This window comes from Lontra canadensis, unplaced genomic scaffold (genome assembly GCF_010015895.1).
Source record: "Lontra canadensis isolate GAN:19392208 unplaced genomic scaffold, GSC_riverotter_1.0 scaffold169, whole genome shotgun sequence".
Lineage (NCBI taxonomy): Eukaryota > Metazoa > Chordata > Mammalia > Carnivora > Mustelidae > Lontra > Lontra canadensis.
Genome location: NW_022631163.1, coordinates 25426 through 44181, shown reverse-complemented (window position 1 = coordinate 44181; position 18756 = coordinate 25426). Strand labels below are relative to the sequence as shown.

At 49.0% G+C, this 18756-nt stretch overlaps 1 protein-coding gene across 4 annotated transcripts in view; it reads left to right on the top strand.

The window, feature by feature from the left end:
• DHX35 (DEAH-box helicase 35) overlaps nt 1–17488 on the top strand; it is a 63801-nt gene extending 46313 nt beyond the window's left edge. For 2 of the 4 annotated variants that reach the window (XM_032845744.1, XM_032845741.1), the window contains 8 exons: nt 621–716; nt 2483–2577; nt 4301–4378; nt 5921–6050; nt 9163–9244; nt 10899–10970; nt 13069–13180; nt 16873–17488. In XM_032845744.1, coding sequence (XP_032701635.1) covers nt 621–716; nt 2483–2577; nt 4301–4378; nt 5921–6050; nt 9163–9244; nt 10899–10970; nt 13069–13180; nt 16873–16917 — 710 coding nt within the window. In that variant the 3' untranslated portion in view covers nt 16918–17488. Of the gene's footprint in view, nt 1–620; nt 717–2482; nt 2578–4300; nt 4379–5920; nt 6051–9162; nt 9245–10898; nt 10971–13068; nt 13181–16872 lie in introns of those variants that run through there. The other 2 variants (XM_032845742.1, XR_004381242.1) reach the window with 2 other exon arrangements.
• Nucleotides 17489–18756: the final 1268 nt, after the last annotated feature.

Here is an 18756-nt window from a genome sequence, read left to right as displayed (position 1 = left end):
CCGTCCTACTCTGAGCTCTGCAGCATGTATTTTAATGGCATGCCTTGGGAGTAGCCCGCATGGTAGCAGCTCCGGAATCCCATACCTGAATACCGGCTGGTGGCACAGGGGCAGGGAGGGACATGGGGAATTGGAGTCCACCCAGTTCAGTGAACTGCCCGGGGGGGCAGCTGGATGAATAGTCCTGGGGTTGGCACCCAGGAGAGGTCTGGGCAGACACTGAGCAGTTGCTGGCCTTGTAATTGCTCTCGTAATGCGCGAGGAGCGGAGGGCGCGGGCTGCCCTTCTGGGACATCTGCACTCGCACTTGGAAGGAGCAGTCTCCGGGGTGGGGGAGGGGAGTGGGGAGCAGGAGGAGGCTGCAGGGCTGTTCCCTGGGAATGAAGTCCTTGAAAAGAAGCTATGTGAAGTGTCAGTTTTTCAAAATTGGCTTTTCAGGAGCTCAGAGTGGGTCTTTTCTTCTTTTAATGTAACAGCATTCTGATGTAAGCTTGAGTTTGGTAGCGAGATTCATCTTTTGGACACCTTTTCGTAGCATCCATCGTCGCTTATCCTCCTGGTAACCATACGTCTTCCAACAGAAGGTACACACCTTCTGATTTCTGTTGTTCTTACGGCAGGTCTGGACAAAGACTGTCGCCTAACTGAACCTCTTGGCATGAGAATCGCAGAGTTTCCTTTGAACCCCATGTTTGCAAAAATGCTGCTTGAATCAGGTAGGTGGAGACCAGTAGTTCTCACTGATTCTGTCAGGATTAGCTCTTTGAATTTTGTGCACCCTGGGGAAGAGGGCATGATATATTCCGTGTAGTGAAGGAGCTTTCCTCTAACGCTCTCTGACTTGGGCATGCTGTTAACTGGGGAATCTGTGTCAGTCACCATTAATTCATTCAGTAGACACTTTTTGTTTTCCTGGGGGCCTAGAATGGACGCCTGATTTTTTTTTTTAAACAGGGAAGTTTTTTTTTTTTTTTTAATTATGATAAAAAATACATGAAGTGTACCATTTTAAACATTTTTAAGTGTACAATTCTGAGGCATTAAGTACACTCACACTGTCAGTCGGCCCTTATCACCATCCATTTCCAGAACTTTTTCATCTTTTCACACTGAAACTCTGTCCTCATTAAACACCAACTCCCCATTCCCTCCTTCCCCCAGTCCTACAGCCACCCTCCTACTCTGTCTTCAATTTGATGATTCTGGGAACTTCCCTTCAGTGGAATCCTATAATATTTGCCCTTTTGTGACAGGTTTATTACATTTGAGTACTGTCTTCGAAGGTTCATTCATGGTGTAGCCTGTGTCAGAATGCCCCCTTTTAAGGCTGACTAGTATTTCCCTGTATATGCTGTCCACCTACCGATGGACACTAGTGAATATAAAAGTTGTTTCCACCTTCTAGCTGTTGTGAGTAAGGCTGCTGTGAGCACTGGCATAGAAGCATCTGTTGGAATCCCTGCTTTCCCTTCTTTTGGGTATGTGCTTCCAGTGGAATTGCTGAATCATCCAATAATTCTATGTTTGATTTTTGGAGGCCTCTCCTATTTTCCCGAGGTCACACCCCTTTCTACTCCCACCACCAGCCACAAGGGGCCCAGCTTCCCTGATGCCTTCAGATGTCTGTGAGGATGGGAGTAAGGGGCGAAAGTTCTGAAGTTAGAGGTCAAGTCAGAATCATCTACCCACCACCTCGACCAAGAAAAGCAATTAGAATTTTTTCTTGCTTTTGGCTAACTTTTATATTCACTAGCAGTGTACAGCGCTGTATTTCAGACTAAGCGTGGTGAGGGGTAGCTTTAGTTTTGAAACACCCGGATGACCTCAGGCTTAATTGAGAAATGGGACTCTTAAGTTTGGGGTAGGGATGCGTGTCAGTCATGAGGCTGGAAGCTGTGGGGAGGAGGATGGATGGGACAGTTCGCTGTCACCGTCCAGTGTGCCCCGGATGCTGATGGCTGCAGACCCTGTTCCCAGGTGTGAGCAGCTGCTGCCCGAGGAGGGCTGCCCTGGTTTAGGTGTGCCTGGGGCTTGCCAGGTCAGGTGAGCCCTGTCAGGAGGGAGGCCAGCCCTGAGAATGGTCCAGGAAGAGAGATACTGCAGAAGGGACACAACCCACATACTCTCTGCTTCCCCCCCCCCACCCCCACCCCACCTCGGATTTTGACCAGGATCCTAGCTGTTCCATTGAGAGAAGGAACAGGTGTGGAGTGAACCCGCCCTTAGTGACTCGGCTCCTTTGGTCCCACCGTGGTGCGTAGCTGGAGTTCTCAGAACCCTCCTGGGCCTCTGTTCATCTGGGCCACATATGGGACATTACATTCAGAAGGGTAAAATGTTGATATGTTATGAACTTTAACAATCAAACTGTATATACATATATGACTTTAGTTTGTAGTATGGTATAAGGAAAATAACGAAATGTCTTTCACTTCTCATTGATAGTACATGTTTGAAGTCAAACATGCTTTTTGTTTTATAGGAAATTTTGGCTGTTCTCAGGAAATTCTAAGCATTGCAGCCATGATGCAGATCCAGAATATCTTTGTGGTCCCCTCAAACCAGAAGTCTCAGGCAGTAAGTCTAGCCTTTTCCCCAAGCCATTCATACCAGTGTCTTCGACTGTGGGTTCCCTTGTTGAAACTCTCTGGGAACCGCTGACGACAGGGCTGTGCAGATGAGACCCACTTGCATTCTGAGTGTTTGCCATGTACCTGACATTGTGCCAGACATTTTATATGCGTCATGTTCCCTTGTGTCTTCACCATAATCCTGGGAGGTAAACACCGTTCTCATCATCTTTAGAGGTGGAGGCGCAGAAAGGTTATGTAACTCACGTTCGTGATTGCACAGCTGTGGGGCAGTTGCCTTTCATAGTCTGGAGCCCCCAGTCATAACTGTGACCCGTTGATCTCCCCATAAGGGAAATGGGCCTTCATGCTCCTCTGGGAGCAAGCTGGGTGGTGCACTAGCGATGTAAGAAGCAGTGCCTGGGCACGGCAGGCTGATTTTGGTGGCAGTGGAGGGTAACTCCAAACCAGGGAGATGGCAGGGCCCTGCCCGAGGCCCCGGCACCAGACACGGCTGAAGGAATGAGTGCCAGGGAGATTAGAGAAATCAGGCTACGAAGAGCATCCTGGCGCACTGACAGAGGCAGGCCAAGGTGAAATCGGCTGGTTCCTGCCTGAAGAGTGGGAAGTGGCAGCCTTGCACACACAGGAGCTGAACTTGGACGTGTGGTGGGGAGAGAGACTTTCTTATGGGTGGTTGTCTTCTTCCCTGACAGTCGTAACATGATAGATTACATTTTCCTGCCTCTGTGCCTGGTGTTGTGTCCATTTTCTCCCTTTTTTTGTTTGCTTTTCTGTTATGCTTTCTGATAGTCCTTCCTCAGAGTAGGCAGACTTGTTTTCAAGATGAGGAACCTGAGGTCTTTACCACTGTCTGGAATTATAGTGTTTCCCCTCCCCGGTCCGGCCTCTCCTCTGCTGTGTTCTCCCCTAGGCCTTCTTCCCACCTGCTGTACCATATTTGGCTCGTTTGCTTGTTTGGTTTTTGCTCCCACCACTGCTTGAGTCACTGCTATATCCCAAATGCTTGGAAGGTAGTGTCCCTATTAACGAAGGAATGGATGGAAGGCAGGAACGTGAGTAGGTAGGCTTTAATTATGTGATATTTGATGGAAAGAGAAAATTCTAGAGATACTAAGTAAATTTGTTTGCTTACTTATGTATTGTATGTGCTGAGTTCTTGAACTTGTGAGAAGAGGGTGGTGTTGCCTAGGATCATATAGGAAGGAAAACTGAGGGATGGGGTCTGAAAGGATTGCGTGGCTGGTGGTCACCTCTGAATACAGAGTTGTGTCTCCCATGTGCCAGACAGCTGGCCACCTGCCCTCCCGGAACATGCATTCTTCTAGGGGCTACAGTGGGGCGTCGGGGGTGGGGGGGTGGAGGTTCTTCTGAAAGAGATGGTATGGACTGGGTAGAGGAGGAGAGAGATAAGAACACTGACGCTTCCCTAATACCTCTGGCAGGTATGAGAGTAAATCCTCTTAATCCCGCAGCAGTCTTGATAGGTTTAATAATCCTGATTTTACAGATAAGGAAGCTGAGGCCAAGAAAAGGTATATTACCAGCCTGAGGTTTTGGGGAGCTGGTGGAGTCAGACCGGGTACAGACCGGGTACAGACCAGGTCTTTCTGACTCTGCAAGCCATGAGCTCTTCTGCTTGTAGTGTTACCACCCAGTACCAGAGGCTCACGGGAGTTGACTTCTAAATGTTGCTTTGTTCTTTCCAGATTCGAGTGCACCGAAAGTTTGCTGTGGAAGAGGGTGATCATCTCACGATGCTCAACGTGTATGAAGCGTTTATCAAAGTAAGTACAGCTGCCACTCAAAAGGCCCCTCCACCCAACTCAGGGTGATCTAGGAGTGAGGGTTCCAGATCAGTTTATAAAGCGATGGCCGAGAGACCTCGGCATTTCTCTGTTAGATTATTGCTAGTACTTGTAACTCACGGGTGGAGCCCCTGCTTGGGTTTGTGGTGTGATTTTGCCTGGGAGAACATAGTAGTCGCTTCTGGCTGTCCCCTGCCTGGAGATGTGGCCCGCCAGCAGCATGCTGATGGCTCGGCCTGCCCCCTCTCCCTACTGTCTCACACCCACCAGTGCTGCTGGACCGTACTGGCAGACATCTGAGTAGCAAGTCCTGTTCTATTTTCTGCCAAATAAGTGAGGCCAAGAGGGTGTGATGTGGAGTTGAATTCTTCAAAGCAGTGTCTTTGAGATTGTGTCAGCTGCCACTCCTCCAGCGGGGACCGGCCATGAGGGACGTGTGGTGAGGACCACATCTGTTCACTCACCCTACCCGGATTTAGCCATAGGCACTGTTAATTTTTATTGTGTTTTTCTGTAACATTTTTAACATTTTGTAAAACTAAGCAAATAATACAGCCTAAGAGTCTTACCAAAAATTGCTGAAAAAGAGCTCTAAAGATGAAAAGTGTAAGAAACCTCTTATGTAGAGGAAAGGGTGGGAGGGGGAATTAAATATTTCTGATTTTCAGTATCTTGTATTTGTTTCTTAAATACTTCTAGAAGAGGAGAACTACTAGGTTTTTGTTTCACCAGAGATCTAAGGGAGATGATTCAGTTAATGAACAGTCTTCAGAAAAGCCTGATCTCTTACTGAGATCATGAGTTATGAGTTACAGGAGTTAAAATTCATTAGTACGAGCGCAGCTTGCCATCTGCACTCTGAAGCTTGCTCTGCCGTTGGAAGGCGGGCGCACGTTTATACCACATTAGTGTATAGTCGCCTTCTTGGGAAATCTGTGGATGACATTTTCTTATTCAAAATGCTTTCCTTTTTGGCTTGGAGTAGAATTTCAGAGATACATCCCCACAGCAGTAATTTAGTTTAAGACATTTACTAATGTAATTTAGTAAATTTATTCGACATAAAATTAAGCACTATTGATAGAAAAATGTTGGGGATAAAGAGTAGTCATTTTCAAATTATTTCTAAATTGGCAAGTGTCATTGCACGCCTATAGTCTCCTATAATGATGAACTCACAGAAAGTTGATCTACAAAGTTAATTTATAAGGACCCACAGGGAAGTGGTTCTTTCTGATAACTCGCCACTTGGGTGGGTATTTCAGATTGAAAGTAACTATCAGGAAGTTCTCCTTTGCCCTTTGGCACGGGAAGCTAGACGAAAGAGCAGTCCGATGGCACGTGTGGCGGTCAGCATCCGTTGAGGAGCATGGGGCAGAATGGGGCCCATTAGGACGGGAAGGTCTTGTCCCACTGAGTAAGCAAAGGGGGCCAGAGGAAACTGTGCACCTTGCAGTGTAGCTGTGGTCGAGAACTTGTCTGCGTTTCTCTCACTCCTCCTCTATCTGGGTTGCCCTGTAGCACAATAAAAACTCTCAGTGGTGTCAGGAACATTTCCTGAATTACAAGGGTCTTGTCAGAGCGGCAACAGTGCGAGAGCAGTTGAAGAAGCTTCTTGTCAAGTTTCAAGTGCCCAAGAAATCTAGCGAAGGTAAGAGCAAACCTTCACACCCAGCGACACCCCGTTCTGGGCCGTTGACATGTATTTGCAGATGGTCCGTGCAAGGCTGGTGCGAGGGCACGGCATGCTCCATACCTCCTCCGGGCAGACACGGAATTGCCCGTGTCGGTGCAAAGCTGAGCGTATAAAAGTAGCTTGTTTTTTCCAGGGAGGTCCATTTGTATTTCTTAGGGCTGTTCTTAGTGGGGAAAAAAAAATTGACAAGCCCTGACAAGACTTCAGGATCATTAGCATTCACATCATTGCATGTTACGTACTTATTAATTTCTGCATGTAGGCTTTGCAAGAAAAGTTGCTTTTAAGTGCACAGTATTTAGGGCTCTACCATATAAATTAGATTTTACGTTCAAATGCAGACATGACTCATGAAGTCTATGTTTTGAGCCTCAGCAGTCCCTAGGGTAAGACAGGAGTGCTGCGTAAGCCGTGGTCGCTGGCTTCTGGCTGTGACCGTGACTACCATTAACTGAGGACACGCTTGGTTACACCACGGCAGGTGTGGTGTCACAGGGACATTTAGTGTGGTGTGGGTGATACTTTCCTTAGCTTACAGATGGGTTGTAAAGTCCTAGGGAGAAATTCGTTGTGTTCAGGACAGCACAGCTGGTTCAGCTGATCCAGATCTGTGTGGCTTATAACCTGTGCTCTTGAAGGGTGACCCCTCTGCTCATTCATCGAGGGCCAGCCACACGCCCGGCGCCTGGTACCCTTGGCACCACGAGTGCCTGCTCGCGTTCCCCAAGTGCCGAGAGCAGGCCGGCCGTGTGCTGAGTGTGTCCCCTGTGAGTTCATTTAGTGCGCACACCGATCCAGTGGCTAGGTGCCGCTCGTATCTCTGTTGATAGATGACATCAGTGGGCGAGGAGGCAAAGAGAAACTTGCTGAAGGTCACACGCCGAGTGTGTGGTGGAATCGGAAGTTGGACTCGGGCAGTTTCATTCCTGCCGCTTCAGCCTTATTTTTGCCTCTATCCTAATAGCAAGTGATTACAAAATGGCCAAGACATGGTTCTGACTCTCAGAAAACAGTGCAGGGAAGGGAGAGACTGATGTGGGTAGACTGAGTGCTAAGGTGTGAGGTCTTCAGTTCCCTTTTCAGTTAGAGGAGTAGACCCATCAGTGCTTGAGGCAGATGGGTGCGGATGTGATAGGAATGCATGCAGGCGGGAGCCCAGCGGGGCTGGGCCTGGGAGGTCGCACAGCAGGCCTCGGGTGGGGGTCAGGTTCAGTCCAGCAGCGGGGTTGCCCTAGCAAGCACAGGGCAGGGAAGCTGTGGAGACAGGTGCTCGGGGTGAGGGGCGTATTAGATGCTCAGAATTCTGATGAGTGAAGACGCTCACAGGAGGGGGGAGAGTTGAAACTGGGTGATTGGGTGAAGTTGGTGTCATTGATAGAAATGGGAAGCTTCCAAAGGCAGCTCTTTGGGGGAGAAGCTGATTTAGCGCTTGTCACCTAGCAGATGACAGCCTTATTTTTCCATCTGTGTTTCTTAACCTGTTTTGCATTATTAGCCTCTCACTCAGGAGAAAAGTGATGTTAAATTTAAATTCTTCCGAATAAGAGAAATTAAACATGAGGGAAAATAAGATTTTGTAAGGTAGGTTTGGGCCTTGCTGGGCCACAGCCATTGCAGTATCTACGATCTACCCCTTCCCTGTGCGAGAGCCAGTTTTCATCCCTTTGGAAGCAGTGTTGCCCTAATAAGAATGTGTGTTCTACATAGAAGTTTCTTTTGGGTAGCAGTTAGAGAGACTGAATCTTGGATCAGACCTTGGTTAGAAATGTAGATTTGAGATTTATCAGTTCTTTGCTGAGAAACAATAGAGCAAGTCATGGAAACACAGTAAATTATGTACAAATTTGAAATTTTTTTTTTAATATTTTATTTATTTATTTGACAGAGATCACAAGTAGGCAGAGAGGCAGGCAGAGAGAGAGAGGAGGAAGCAGGCTCCCTGCTGAGCAGAGCCCGATGTGGGGCTCGATCCCAGGACCCTGAGATCATGACCTGAGCTGAAGGCAGATGCTTAATGACTGAACCACCCAGGCACCCCCAAATTTGAAATCTCTAAGATGTTAAAGAAAAAGCAAATAGTAAAAGTATTTTTAGCAGACATAAGAGATGAAAAATTAAAAACTCTATCATAGAATGAGTTCATTTAGCATGCTTAGAAAAAATACTGGTTTCAAAAAAAAAAAAAGAAAAAAAACACACATAGTAACTGATAAATGTGCAGTAGAAGGGGTACCTTTTAGCCAAAACATTGCCAGTAAGAATGTGGTGACACTGACATTCTTGTGTACTGCTGATGGCTTAATAAATTATACTGCCTTTTGGAAACTTATTTACCAACATACTGTATTTCATTGGCTCTAAGATGCCATCATTCATAAGGCACGCCATTATTTTATGTACCACTAGGAAGAAAGTATTGCCAGTTATAATTAACAAAATGCTGTCTTAATTTCAGTAAGTTAAAGGGGGAAAAAAGGGTGAGTCTTAGAATTGATGGAATGTCCTATGTTGTAAGCCACACACATGGTATTACCCTTTCCATAATCACTTAGAATGTATCCTGTGAAAATCATCTAACAAATGGTTGGGCTCTATCCTTGGAAGATGTTTACTGTAGCAATACAGACACACCAATTAAAATGGGACATTTGAAAAATTGTGAAGAATTATGTGCTGTAGCTTATTACAACAGAAATAATGTTGTAATGTTGTGTCTTATGGAAGAAACATTAAGGTTTTCTCCTAAAAAAGTTCTTGGTGTCACTGGCCAGCTTGTGGTGTGCTGTCTTGGGTTCTGGTGCCTGACCTTGGTCCTGTCACCCTGTAGCCAGGTGGGGTTGGGGCATCCCGAGTTAAAGGAACAGTCTGGCATGCTTCCTTCTACAGCCATAGATGGTGCCAGGGCTGGTGTCCAGCACTGGGAGGTGTGGGATTGGGGGTGGTTCAGGGGAGGTTTGCAAGGTGGTTTGACGCAGCCTGGGCTGGAGCCTCACAGCACCGGTCTGAACATGCAGAACGTAGGGCAGGCCAGGGGCTCACCCATCACTCTGTTTGCCGCCTCGTGCAGGTGATCCAGATCCAGTCCTGAGGTGCATTGTTTCAGGATTCTTTGCGAATGCAGCAAGATTTCATTCTACTGGAGCTTATAGGTAATGCGATACTTTATGAAGTCATTTGCTAAAGGAGAAATCTTAAAAATGATCCAAACCCCATAGAAAGCTGATGTGCTGGGAAAGTACAGAAATTAAGTTAAATCGGTTTTCTTTATCTCCTGCCTCCTTGCAAAGATGAGTTGAGGTTAACTACATAGCTTTCAGCATAATATCTTACGTTGATGGGAATGATTCTCAAATATTCAGCTCATCTGTGTGTTGTGGAAGGATGATAATTACAAGTCCGGAGGCTGGAAATATTTCCATTCTAATAACGGAAGAAGAGAAATGGAAAGGACCGTTAGAGATGCTCTTTCCTGGAGAAACAACCCCGGCTGTTGGCATTTCATTGTTGGTGTAGAGACCTGTGGAACCTTGTGGCCATAGTTGCTCTCTGGATGTTGGGAAGTGTTTCTTCATGTGCTGGATGTGCCGCCTGCCACAGATCGAAGCCTGTGTCATCCAGTTACGCTTTCTGGGCAGAAAATCCCTGGTCATCCATGCCCTCCTAATAACCTCAGGACTTTGCCTTGTTCTGGTCCAGAGTGTCCCCCGAGCCTGTTTAAAAATGCATCTGTTCTTTCATATGGGAGCTGTCCAAAGGCTTCCTCCCCAGCTTTTCTCTGCATTTCCTCCATATATTATTTTGTCATTAGCCTTTTCCCCTCAGAGAATAATACGTTCCTATTTTCTGAGGGGAAGTCGGCTTCATGGTCAGTCAGTCCCTTTGAGGCAGAAGTTCAGTGTTGATCAGCTCAGGGCAGCCGGTGGCACAGCCAGGACCCTGGGGTGCTGGTCTGTCACAGAGCTGGAGATGAGCTCGATCATGGTGCTTGAGGCGATTCCCTAATGCACCCACAGCAACACCCCATAATTAGGGTTTGGGCAGCAGCATCCTAATCTGTTGCTGCTCTCTTGGATCTGAGCTTACCAGTAGTTGTATGCTGGGTAATTACTTTTTGATTTAAATTGAATCAAATCTGAGTTGACATTTGGAATATTATCTCAGAGAAATGGATAGTCCAGTACGGAGCTTTCTTTTTCCCCTATTATTATATCCCCCATAGCCTTTATCTTTACTATTTAATTTTGTTTAATAGGAAAGTTTGTACAGGTAAGCTTATGTATTATTTCTGTCCCTAAGGAGATTGTTTTTTTTTTTTAATTTTTTAAAAAATTTATTTATTTGACAGAGATCACAAGTAGGCAGAGAGGCAAGCAGAGAGAGAGGAAGGGAAGCAGGCTCCCTGCTGAGCAGAGAGCCCGATGTGGGGCTCGATCCCAGGACCCTGGGTTCATGATCCAAGCTGAAGGCAGAGGCTTTAACCCACTGAGCCACCCAGGCGCCCCTAAGGAGATAGTTTTGAAAGAGAATGTATGGAAGATAAACATGAACATGGGCAGAGCAGTATATATTTTCCATGTTTTTTTCCAGAATAGCCACATGCTGTTTTTTTGTATGATTTGTTCTTGACTTCTGAGGTGGCAGTGGGTGAGGGGACATTCAGGGCACTAGAGAAGATGGAGAGAATAGTTTGTTCGATTGAAGTACCACCTGCATGCAGTTTTTGATAATATGAAACATATCTGTGGGAGAGTCCCACTCCAACTATTTCAGACTGACTTTGGATAAAATTCTTCTCTTTGCAAGGACTATCCGTGACGATCATGAATTACATATCCACCCTGCCTCGGTCCTCTACGCAGAGAAGCCGCCTCGCTGGTAAGCCACCGTCTGCTACTGAGCCTTTTAACTGCTCAGAAGGCAAGGCCTGGTTCTTGTTCATCCCTGGGTCCTTAGGCCTGGCATGCAGCTGGCATACCCATTTGTCGACTTTGTTATGCTGAGTCATCTACAGAATTTCTGCTCTTATCAGATTTCCTTACGCAAATGGTGATACTCCTGTCCTCACTCATGTACTTAGCAAATTTCATCTTCACGCACAGACTAGGTGTTAAACCCTACACTGGGCACAGCGATGTGGAGGCAGATTGGGGTTCCGGGCCACAGGCGTGATGGAGACACAGATGCAGACACATTCCAGCAGCTCAGGAGAAGGGCCTGCTAGGGGGGGCGGGTGTAAGGCACGGGGGCTGCCACGTCACCTGCCAGGGAGAGTCAGTGGTGGCTTCGTGGACGAGATGACACTTGCTTGGGGGCCTGCAGACAGGACTTTTTGGGCAGAAAAGGAGGTGGAGGGAGTACACACTGAGGAAGGGGCAGAAGTGAAGCCACGGGAAGGTGAGGGAACCTCCTGTCTGGGAAGTGGGGAGTCCCTGGTGTGGTGGGCACAGGCCAGCCCGAGGTGGTGGGTGACGGGGGCAAGTCTGGGACTGTGCCTATGAGGGAAGAGAGGCGCACTCAAGAGGAGGCATTTAGACCTTTAATAGGTCGGTTAAGTTTTTGTCCAATTTGATAATAAAAAAATGGAGTCTGTGTTTTGTCTGTCTTTTTAGAATCTCATTTTTCTAGTAAATTCATTTGTATTATGTTTTAGAAAAATATTGCTCTCAGAGTGGATTGGAAAATTTAAAAACAATAACTGGTTCTTCCCCACAGATCGGTGGAGAAGGCAGAGGAGAGTGAGCGGGCCTGGGAGGGAAGATAATGGTAGAAGCAAGAGAGGGCAGAAAGGTCTGCTGGGAGGTCCTTGGCGCCCTGGAGTAGTGGTTTCCAGAGTGCAGTCTCCAGGCAAACATCAGCATCACCTGGAAGCCCGTGAGAAATGCAGATGTCCAGGCCAGGGCCCAGCCCTTCTGAATCAGAAACTGGGAGTGGGGTCCCGTCTTAACAAGCCCTCCAGGTGGCTCTGATGGGTGGTAAAGTTTGAGACTCTTTCCCCGAGACAAGGGATTAGACTTTATCCTGTAACGCCTGCAGATCCAGAAGCTGCTTAGCTGGGCGAGACGTGGTCAGTCAGTTCTGGCTTTAGAAATGTTGCCCTCTGTCGATCAGCATGCAGAGTGATTGGAAGAGGGAAGCAAACCTCAGTTCTAGATCTTTTCCCAAGGGTTTGCCGACTTTGGCTTGACTAATTTGGGAGTTGCATAAGTGGGGAGACTTCTTTTTCCTGCCTCATTCCTAATGAGCCCTGAAAGGCAAAGAGTGTGGCAGAATAGAGCCAGTCCTGAAGCAGCCCCATCACCTCAGGGTGCCAAGGGAGCACCCTTCCCCTCCGGCCTCGGCAGAGGGCCCCTCCCTCTCGCTGGGTCCGACCTTCAGCAGCTGATCATTTGCTGGCTTCAGAGGAGGGCACAGTGGCAGTGCGGCTGGGTGTTTATCGTGATCAGGGAAGCCCTGTGTCAGCGCTTCAGATAGCTCAGAAACGGATGACTGTCTACTGTGTGTACTCAGAAATCTGGGGATTTGACACTGTCTTCTTGGCTTTTTGGTGTCTTTTACCTCAGTTTCAGGCAAGGCCCCTACCCTTCCTGTTTTTCTGTTAGTGGTATAATTCGTGTACAGTGAGAGTGTTGACAGCTCTTTGTAGTTAATTTCCATCCCTTTTTAGAATCAGGCAAGCCTTCGCTTCTCTTTCTACATTTTGTAATAAAGTCAGTGCTCTGTTGAGAGTTCTGTAAATACAGACTGAGAATCCAGAAGGGTCCAGCACAGAGAAGTGAGATGTTCTGGAAGTGATGTCAGGCTGATCTCCCCTGTAAAGTGGGCACATGTTACCCACCAGTCAGGTCACGAGGCGGAAGCGCGTTTGGTACACACAGGAGGTCCTGGGAAAGGGGAAAACTCACCAGCTCTGCTTCCTGTGGTTCTGGGTTCTCACCATAAGGTATAGGAAATTCCTGTTTTCTCCTGCTTTTAGGGTTATCTACAATGAAGTTATACAGACCTCCAAGTATTACATGAGAGACGTGACTGCTATCGAATCCGCTTGGCTGTTGGAGCTGGCTCCCCACTTCTATCAACAAGGAACGGTAGGGTCAATAGAGACTATCCCTCAAAACACCTGTTAGCTGCCTCTTTGTATTTTTAAGTACACATCGATTCTCCAGTTTCATGCCCTCAGTTTCATCCCCCCAATAGTGCACGGGGTGGAAAGGCCGCTCCCATATCTTTCCCCCATTCTGGGTGAAAGCCCTATACCATTTGCTCATAGAGAAGTGCATTTAGAAATATATCCTTCCAACTTAAAAGACAAAAAGAAGAATGTATCTTTGGCTCTTCCTCTCCCCTTCTGCTTTTTCTTTCTTCAAAGAAATTCTGTCACACTTTGGGCTATGTTCACAAGGAGCAGCACAGATATTCTCTAATGACGGCGGCCTCACCAAGCACGTAAGCTGGTGTGCAAGCTTATGCCCGAGGTGGTTTGCACCGCGGTGGGTGCTGCCGCGCGTCGGCGTTCTGTGCATACTATTCCGTGGGAGGCCCTCGTGGGGGACCAGCAGGGTAGTGAGCCTCGTGGAGGAAATGGATAGTTTGGTTTTCTTCGTTTTCACAGAAAAAATCGTCTGTTCCTTGGGATGGGTTGGGAAGGCCGTACATTGTTCTAACAAGATCTTTAAGTGGTGGTTATATTTGGAAGGCTGGAGTGAAAACAGGTAAATCAGGGCTCACAAACTTCCATTAACTCATTCCGTTTGGTCTGCATCATGTTTTTAATTGGGGTGCTTAGTGCAATTACTCCTAATGCAATTATTGATATGGTCGGATTGAAGTCTGCCGCGTTGCTGGTCGTGTCCTGTACTCTGAATTAGTTCTTTTTTCTTTTTTTACTGCCTGTGCTGTATGATGCCCAGTGCTGGAAAACAGTTGCTTCAGCTTCTTTGTTCAGTTTTACGACTGTTTACCCGAGAAAGGGGAGTCCAAACCTCTTACTTCCTCAGGGCTTGTGACCAGACTGCAGTGTTTTCAACCCAAAACTTGGATTGATGGGTGCGTTTAAAAATTGAGAGATTTCACAGGAAATACAGATTTCGGGTTTCTCTTAAAAGAAATGGTAAGTCTGCCAGCACTAGGGGCGCCTGGGTGGCTCAGTCTGTTAAGCGGCTGACTTCTGCTCAGATCCTCTTCTCAGGGTCCTGGGATCGAGTCCTGCGTCGGGCTTCCTGCTCAGTGAGAGGACTGCGTGTCCCTCTGCCCCTCCCCCTCCCTCGGCTCCTGCTGTGTCTCTCTCTCCCTCTCTCTCAAATAAAAAAAAAAAAAAAGAAAGTCTGCCAGCACTGGGCCCACGTTACTGCTTGGCAGTCATCAGCGGGGGCTGGGGAACGGCTGCTCGCTGTGAGTGATGCTGTCTGGGTGCCGCAGCCCTTTCAGTTGTTAGCTCCTGGAAACATTTGAGTCATGACCCCATAAATGGAAGGCTCTTCTCGTCCCTCCAATGTTAGGGGAAATTGTCTTTTTAAAACCGTCTTAAAGTATTTAAATGGTATCCAATCAAATGAAAAGTATTTCAAGCCTGTATGGTTCTTCACGTATCCTCATACAGACGCTTCAGCTGGAAACCAGGTCAGCCGCAGGCACAGAGACACGTTCCGAGTGTGTCGTCTGTGCTGTGTTGGGCTGACAAGACCACACCCCAAGTGAGAGAGTGTCTTTCCCCCAGAACCTCTCAGGTGGGAAGCAGCGGACTTCCGAAGTCCAGGAGGAGTGAGGGGAACCGCCAGCTAGAAGCCGAGAGACACTGGTTCAGGCCAGAGGATGCAAGCATTCAAGGGGGGGGTGAACCCGAAGTTGTCCAGCATCCATTTAGACTCTTGGAGAACAGGATTAACCTAGAAGCTGAGTCATTTTCCCTTTTCATCTCAGAACCGCAGTTCAGGCCCACCAAGTGAGAGCAAATAGCCCCGGAAATCTGAAGAAAATGACAATCCCAGATTTCTGCATTGGTCTCTTCTCTCCAGATGTCTGTTGTTCCGCTCATGATCCTTTCCGATCACAGCCTGTGATCAGAGTATTTTTAGAGATGCCAGGATCTTACAAGTCATCTGGTGCCACAGCCTCACAGGGCGAGGGCCCTGAAACCCCCCAAGAACCTTGGCCCTTCTTACCTAAACAGTCCAAAGGTACTTGTACTGTTAATTTGTCTGGAAAGGATGGATTTCCCCAAGAGCCCTGCAGGTCTCCGCTGGCCACCCATGTATGGTAGACGGTCCTTTGTTCAACCCATGGCCTCCCCCCGCCCACAGAGGGTCCCTGGCGCTGTTCCTGGGACTGTGGGTGACTTTCCATTGTTACTGTTTTCTGAGTGTCACTCTCTCCCTGTATGGAGGCCTGAAATGGTCCAGAGTCGGCTGTGTTTATACTCTGGATTCTTCTAAGAAACGAACACCAAAAATGGCCCTGTGCACAGGCACGATGACATCAGCCCCATGCTCAGACGAGGGCTGGGAGTGCCTAACGGTAGCTGGAGGGGTCCTCTTGGGTAAAGTGCAGGGAGGAGAGAAATGACGGAAATGCCACAAGACTCCCGGCTGGAGGGAACAGGGTGGCCTGCTCAGGGAGTTGCCTTCCAGTCCTTAATTTTGTGTCCTGATTCTCAGAGGTGTCCTTGGGATCTAGACAAAACCCTCTTAACTGGGGCCTTTGCAAGAAACTGTACTGGTTGTTTCTCCCCCACACGTGGTTAGAAAGGGACTTCCAGCAGCTTATTGAGACATCTGTCCCATTCCCTCTGTCAGTGGGTACAGGTTCTGGACAGTGTGTTATGTCTCCTGCACCCTGCGTCCTTCCAGGGCCCATGGTTCCCCATCAGCAGTGGCCTTGCTGTCTCAGCCCATGTGGGTGTGCAGGTTTTGGGCACCGAGCATGTTAGGGACCAGCAGTCAGCTTGGGAGGCCCTCATGTGACATTCCACTGCATGCTAGGGTATCTCTTGGTTGTTTGCTTAGGATTATGAGAGGGTACTCGGGATACCTTAGTCAGTGAACAGAAGTCCGTTATTAAAAGCTTCTGTTTGCATACTCTGCCTTAAACTTGTGCTTTAGGATTACTAGCACTTCTGGGATTATTTTAAAACATAAAGTATATTTGTATCCCCAAATGGCTATTATCTGATGCCCATGATTATAACGTTATGCATCCTGTGTTCTTTATACTGGGGGGGAAGTGATGTTTCTGAAGGGAAAGGGTGGCACTAGGACATGTTCTTTTCCTTTGTGTCTTCCCTCGTGTGCATTTGCCAGCGGTCTCTGGGGACCAGGGCCCCGAGCACATGTGCCTGCACACGGAGGTGCTTGGTGAAATGATGGGTCTCCTTGTTCCTATGGGGAGGGTACCATTTCCTTGACCATTTGCAAGAAATTCATAGAAACATGAGGTGCCGTCCAATCTGAGCCTAGTCCCCTGAGCTCAGGGGTTTGGCTGTGATGCTGTCCTAGGGGCTGGGGCAGAAGGAGAGTGTGTCCCACCGACACCTTCCCACAGAGCCCTGGGTGACCAGGGTCGGCCATGCCGGGCTAGGCCTTGAGCTGCTGGGCCTTACCAAAGGCCCATTGTCTCTGTTGGTTACTTGGGCTTTTCCCCTCCACATTGCTTTCTGGGGGGCACGGCATCTGCCGACAATATGCGAACCAGAGGGCTGTGCTGGCGTGGTCATTGATGTGGGGGTCCTGCTGAAGTCCAGTCTGTCTGAGTGACCCTAATGCTGATGGTTTCTCTTCTCTTGCAGCACCTGTCCCTCAAAGCCAAAAGGGCCAAGGTCCAGGACCAGTGAGCAGAGCTCGGCTGCCGCCACAGGGGACTTGACACCATCTCCTCCACACTGTGGTCCCCCGGCCCTGGGTGGCGAGCTGGCCCCGGCTCACGTGGAGTCTCACGCTGCTCTGAAGTGGGCCGCAGCCCGCTCGTTAGCCCTTTTCTTCTCGCTCCCCTCGGCATCTGCGCTCCTTGCTGGGAGACCAGGGAGACTGCACAGGGGCAGGCCCCCCCGCCGCGCTGCACCCAGGCAGAGCGGGGATAGGCAGGGCCGTGCTGTCTGTTCATGCAGCGCTCCTGCCGACCCAGCATGCCACTTCTGCCCGGCGCTCGGTTCTGGCCCAGCTTTGTGGGGCACGGGAAGGAAGGCTGGCCGCTGCGGCCTAGAGCGCTGTGCGGGGTGTGCGGGGGCTGTGCGGGGCTGCCTTCGCTCACCTGGTGGGGCCCCAGCCCTGCTGCCGGGTGGAATGAGCAGGAGACTCACAAGGTTTGGTGACCGACAGGCGGGACTCGTGTGCACTGTTCTCGGTTAGCGAAGGATTTCTGTCTCACAAGCGGGCTTTGCTTTCTCCGCATATGACACCGCATCCCAACGCTGCCACTAGCTGAATGCTGGTGAGCTCTGCTCACCCCCGGCGGGAGCCTTCTGCCGCAGGGATTCACAAGTTTAGAAGCTCTAAGCTTCTGTAGCTCAGGAACATAACTTGTCTATTTTTTGTTTCTTTGCTTGGGTTCAGCGAGAACCCAGGCGCCCTCTCAGCAGGCACTGGTTCCATCGTTGCCCCCAGGTGTCCTCGTGGGGATGATATTTGCATTTCAACACATGACAGATGCAGGTTTCTCCCCTGTTTCAGTGAGCTTTATTTCAAAAACATGTGGCTTGAAACTTTATTTTTGTACTGATCTTAGTTCGGATGTGCCACTTTTGGCACCAAACGTAGTCATTTTTATTTCCATTTTGTAAACCTGTAAATAATAGTGATAACTTGTTAATAATAGTAAACCTTTGTACCTCAAGTAAATGTGTTCCCTCCCACCCGTGGTACTCGTGGTCTGTGTTTGAAGATGGCCCAGTGACTTCTTCTGCGAGAGGGCCTGACGTTGGCTAAGAAGCCTCATGTCCCGGCACCGCGGCAGCTTTTCAGGCTCCGCGGACAAGATCAGCGCCGCCCGCCCGCCCCTGGGAGCTCATGGAGCAAACCATGGGATGTCGTTTAAATAAAGGCCTAAAGAGGTGCTAATTTTTGCCGGTTTCTGATTGGGATCTTGCCGTAGAGAGGTCAGAAACACTTACTTTCGTAAAGTGTGAATTTAGAACCAGGGCTGATCGTGACAAGCTGCTGTGGGAGTGGGAGAAGGAAAAGGTACGGGGTCCACACCCTCTGCGAGACTGGAGATCCCAAAGGGGAGAGCGAACAGCTGGTGCTGGGCGACGGGGGCTGCGCGCGGACAGGAGGGAGCTCGGTGTCACCTCTGCCCCAGAGCCTGGATCCCGCCCGGCACGTTGGCCCCGGCGCATTGGCCCCAGCACCTCCACCTCCTGCGGGCAGCCCTTCTGGGTGGAAAGTGGTCTTCACTCAGAGGCTGCAGCCTCGCAGCCCCGGCCTGGCTGAGGCCCCCTTCCTGTGTGAACAAGCGCACAGCCTCGTCAGCCAGCCACGTCCCGGCCTGGTTCCGCATGGCCGGATTGCCTGGCTCCCCAGACTCTCCCTGCAGAGCTCCGCCAGACCACTTGCCTCAGGCTCCTTGTTGGTTTTCAGGTATTTTTAGTGAAACTCCGACAGCATTGGGGTGCCTTCGTTTGAAGCCAGGTGCTCCGGTAGGAGGGTGGAGAGGAGCTGGTGTGAAAGCACGGGGG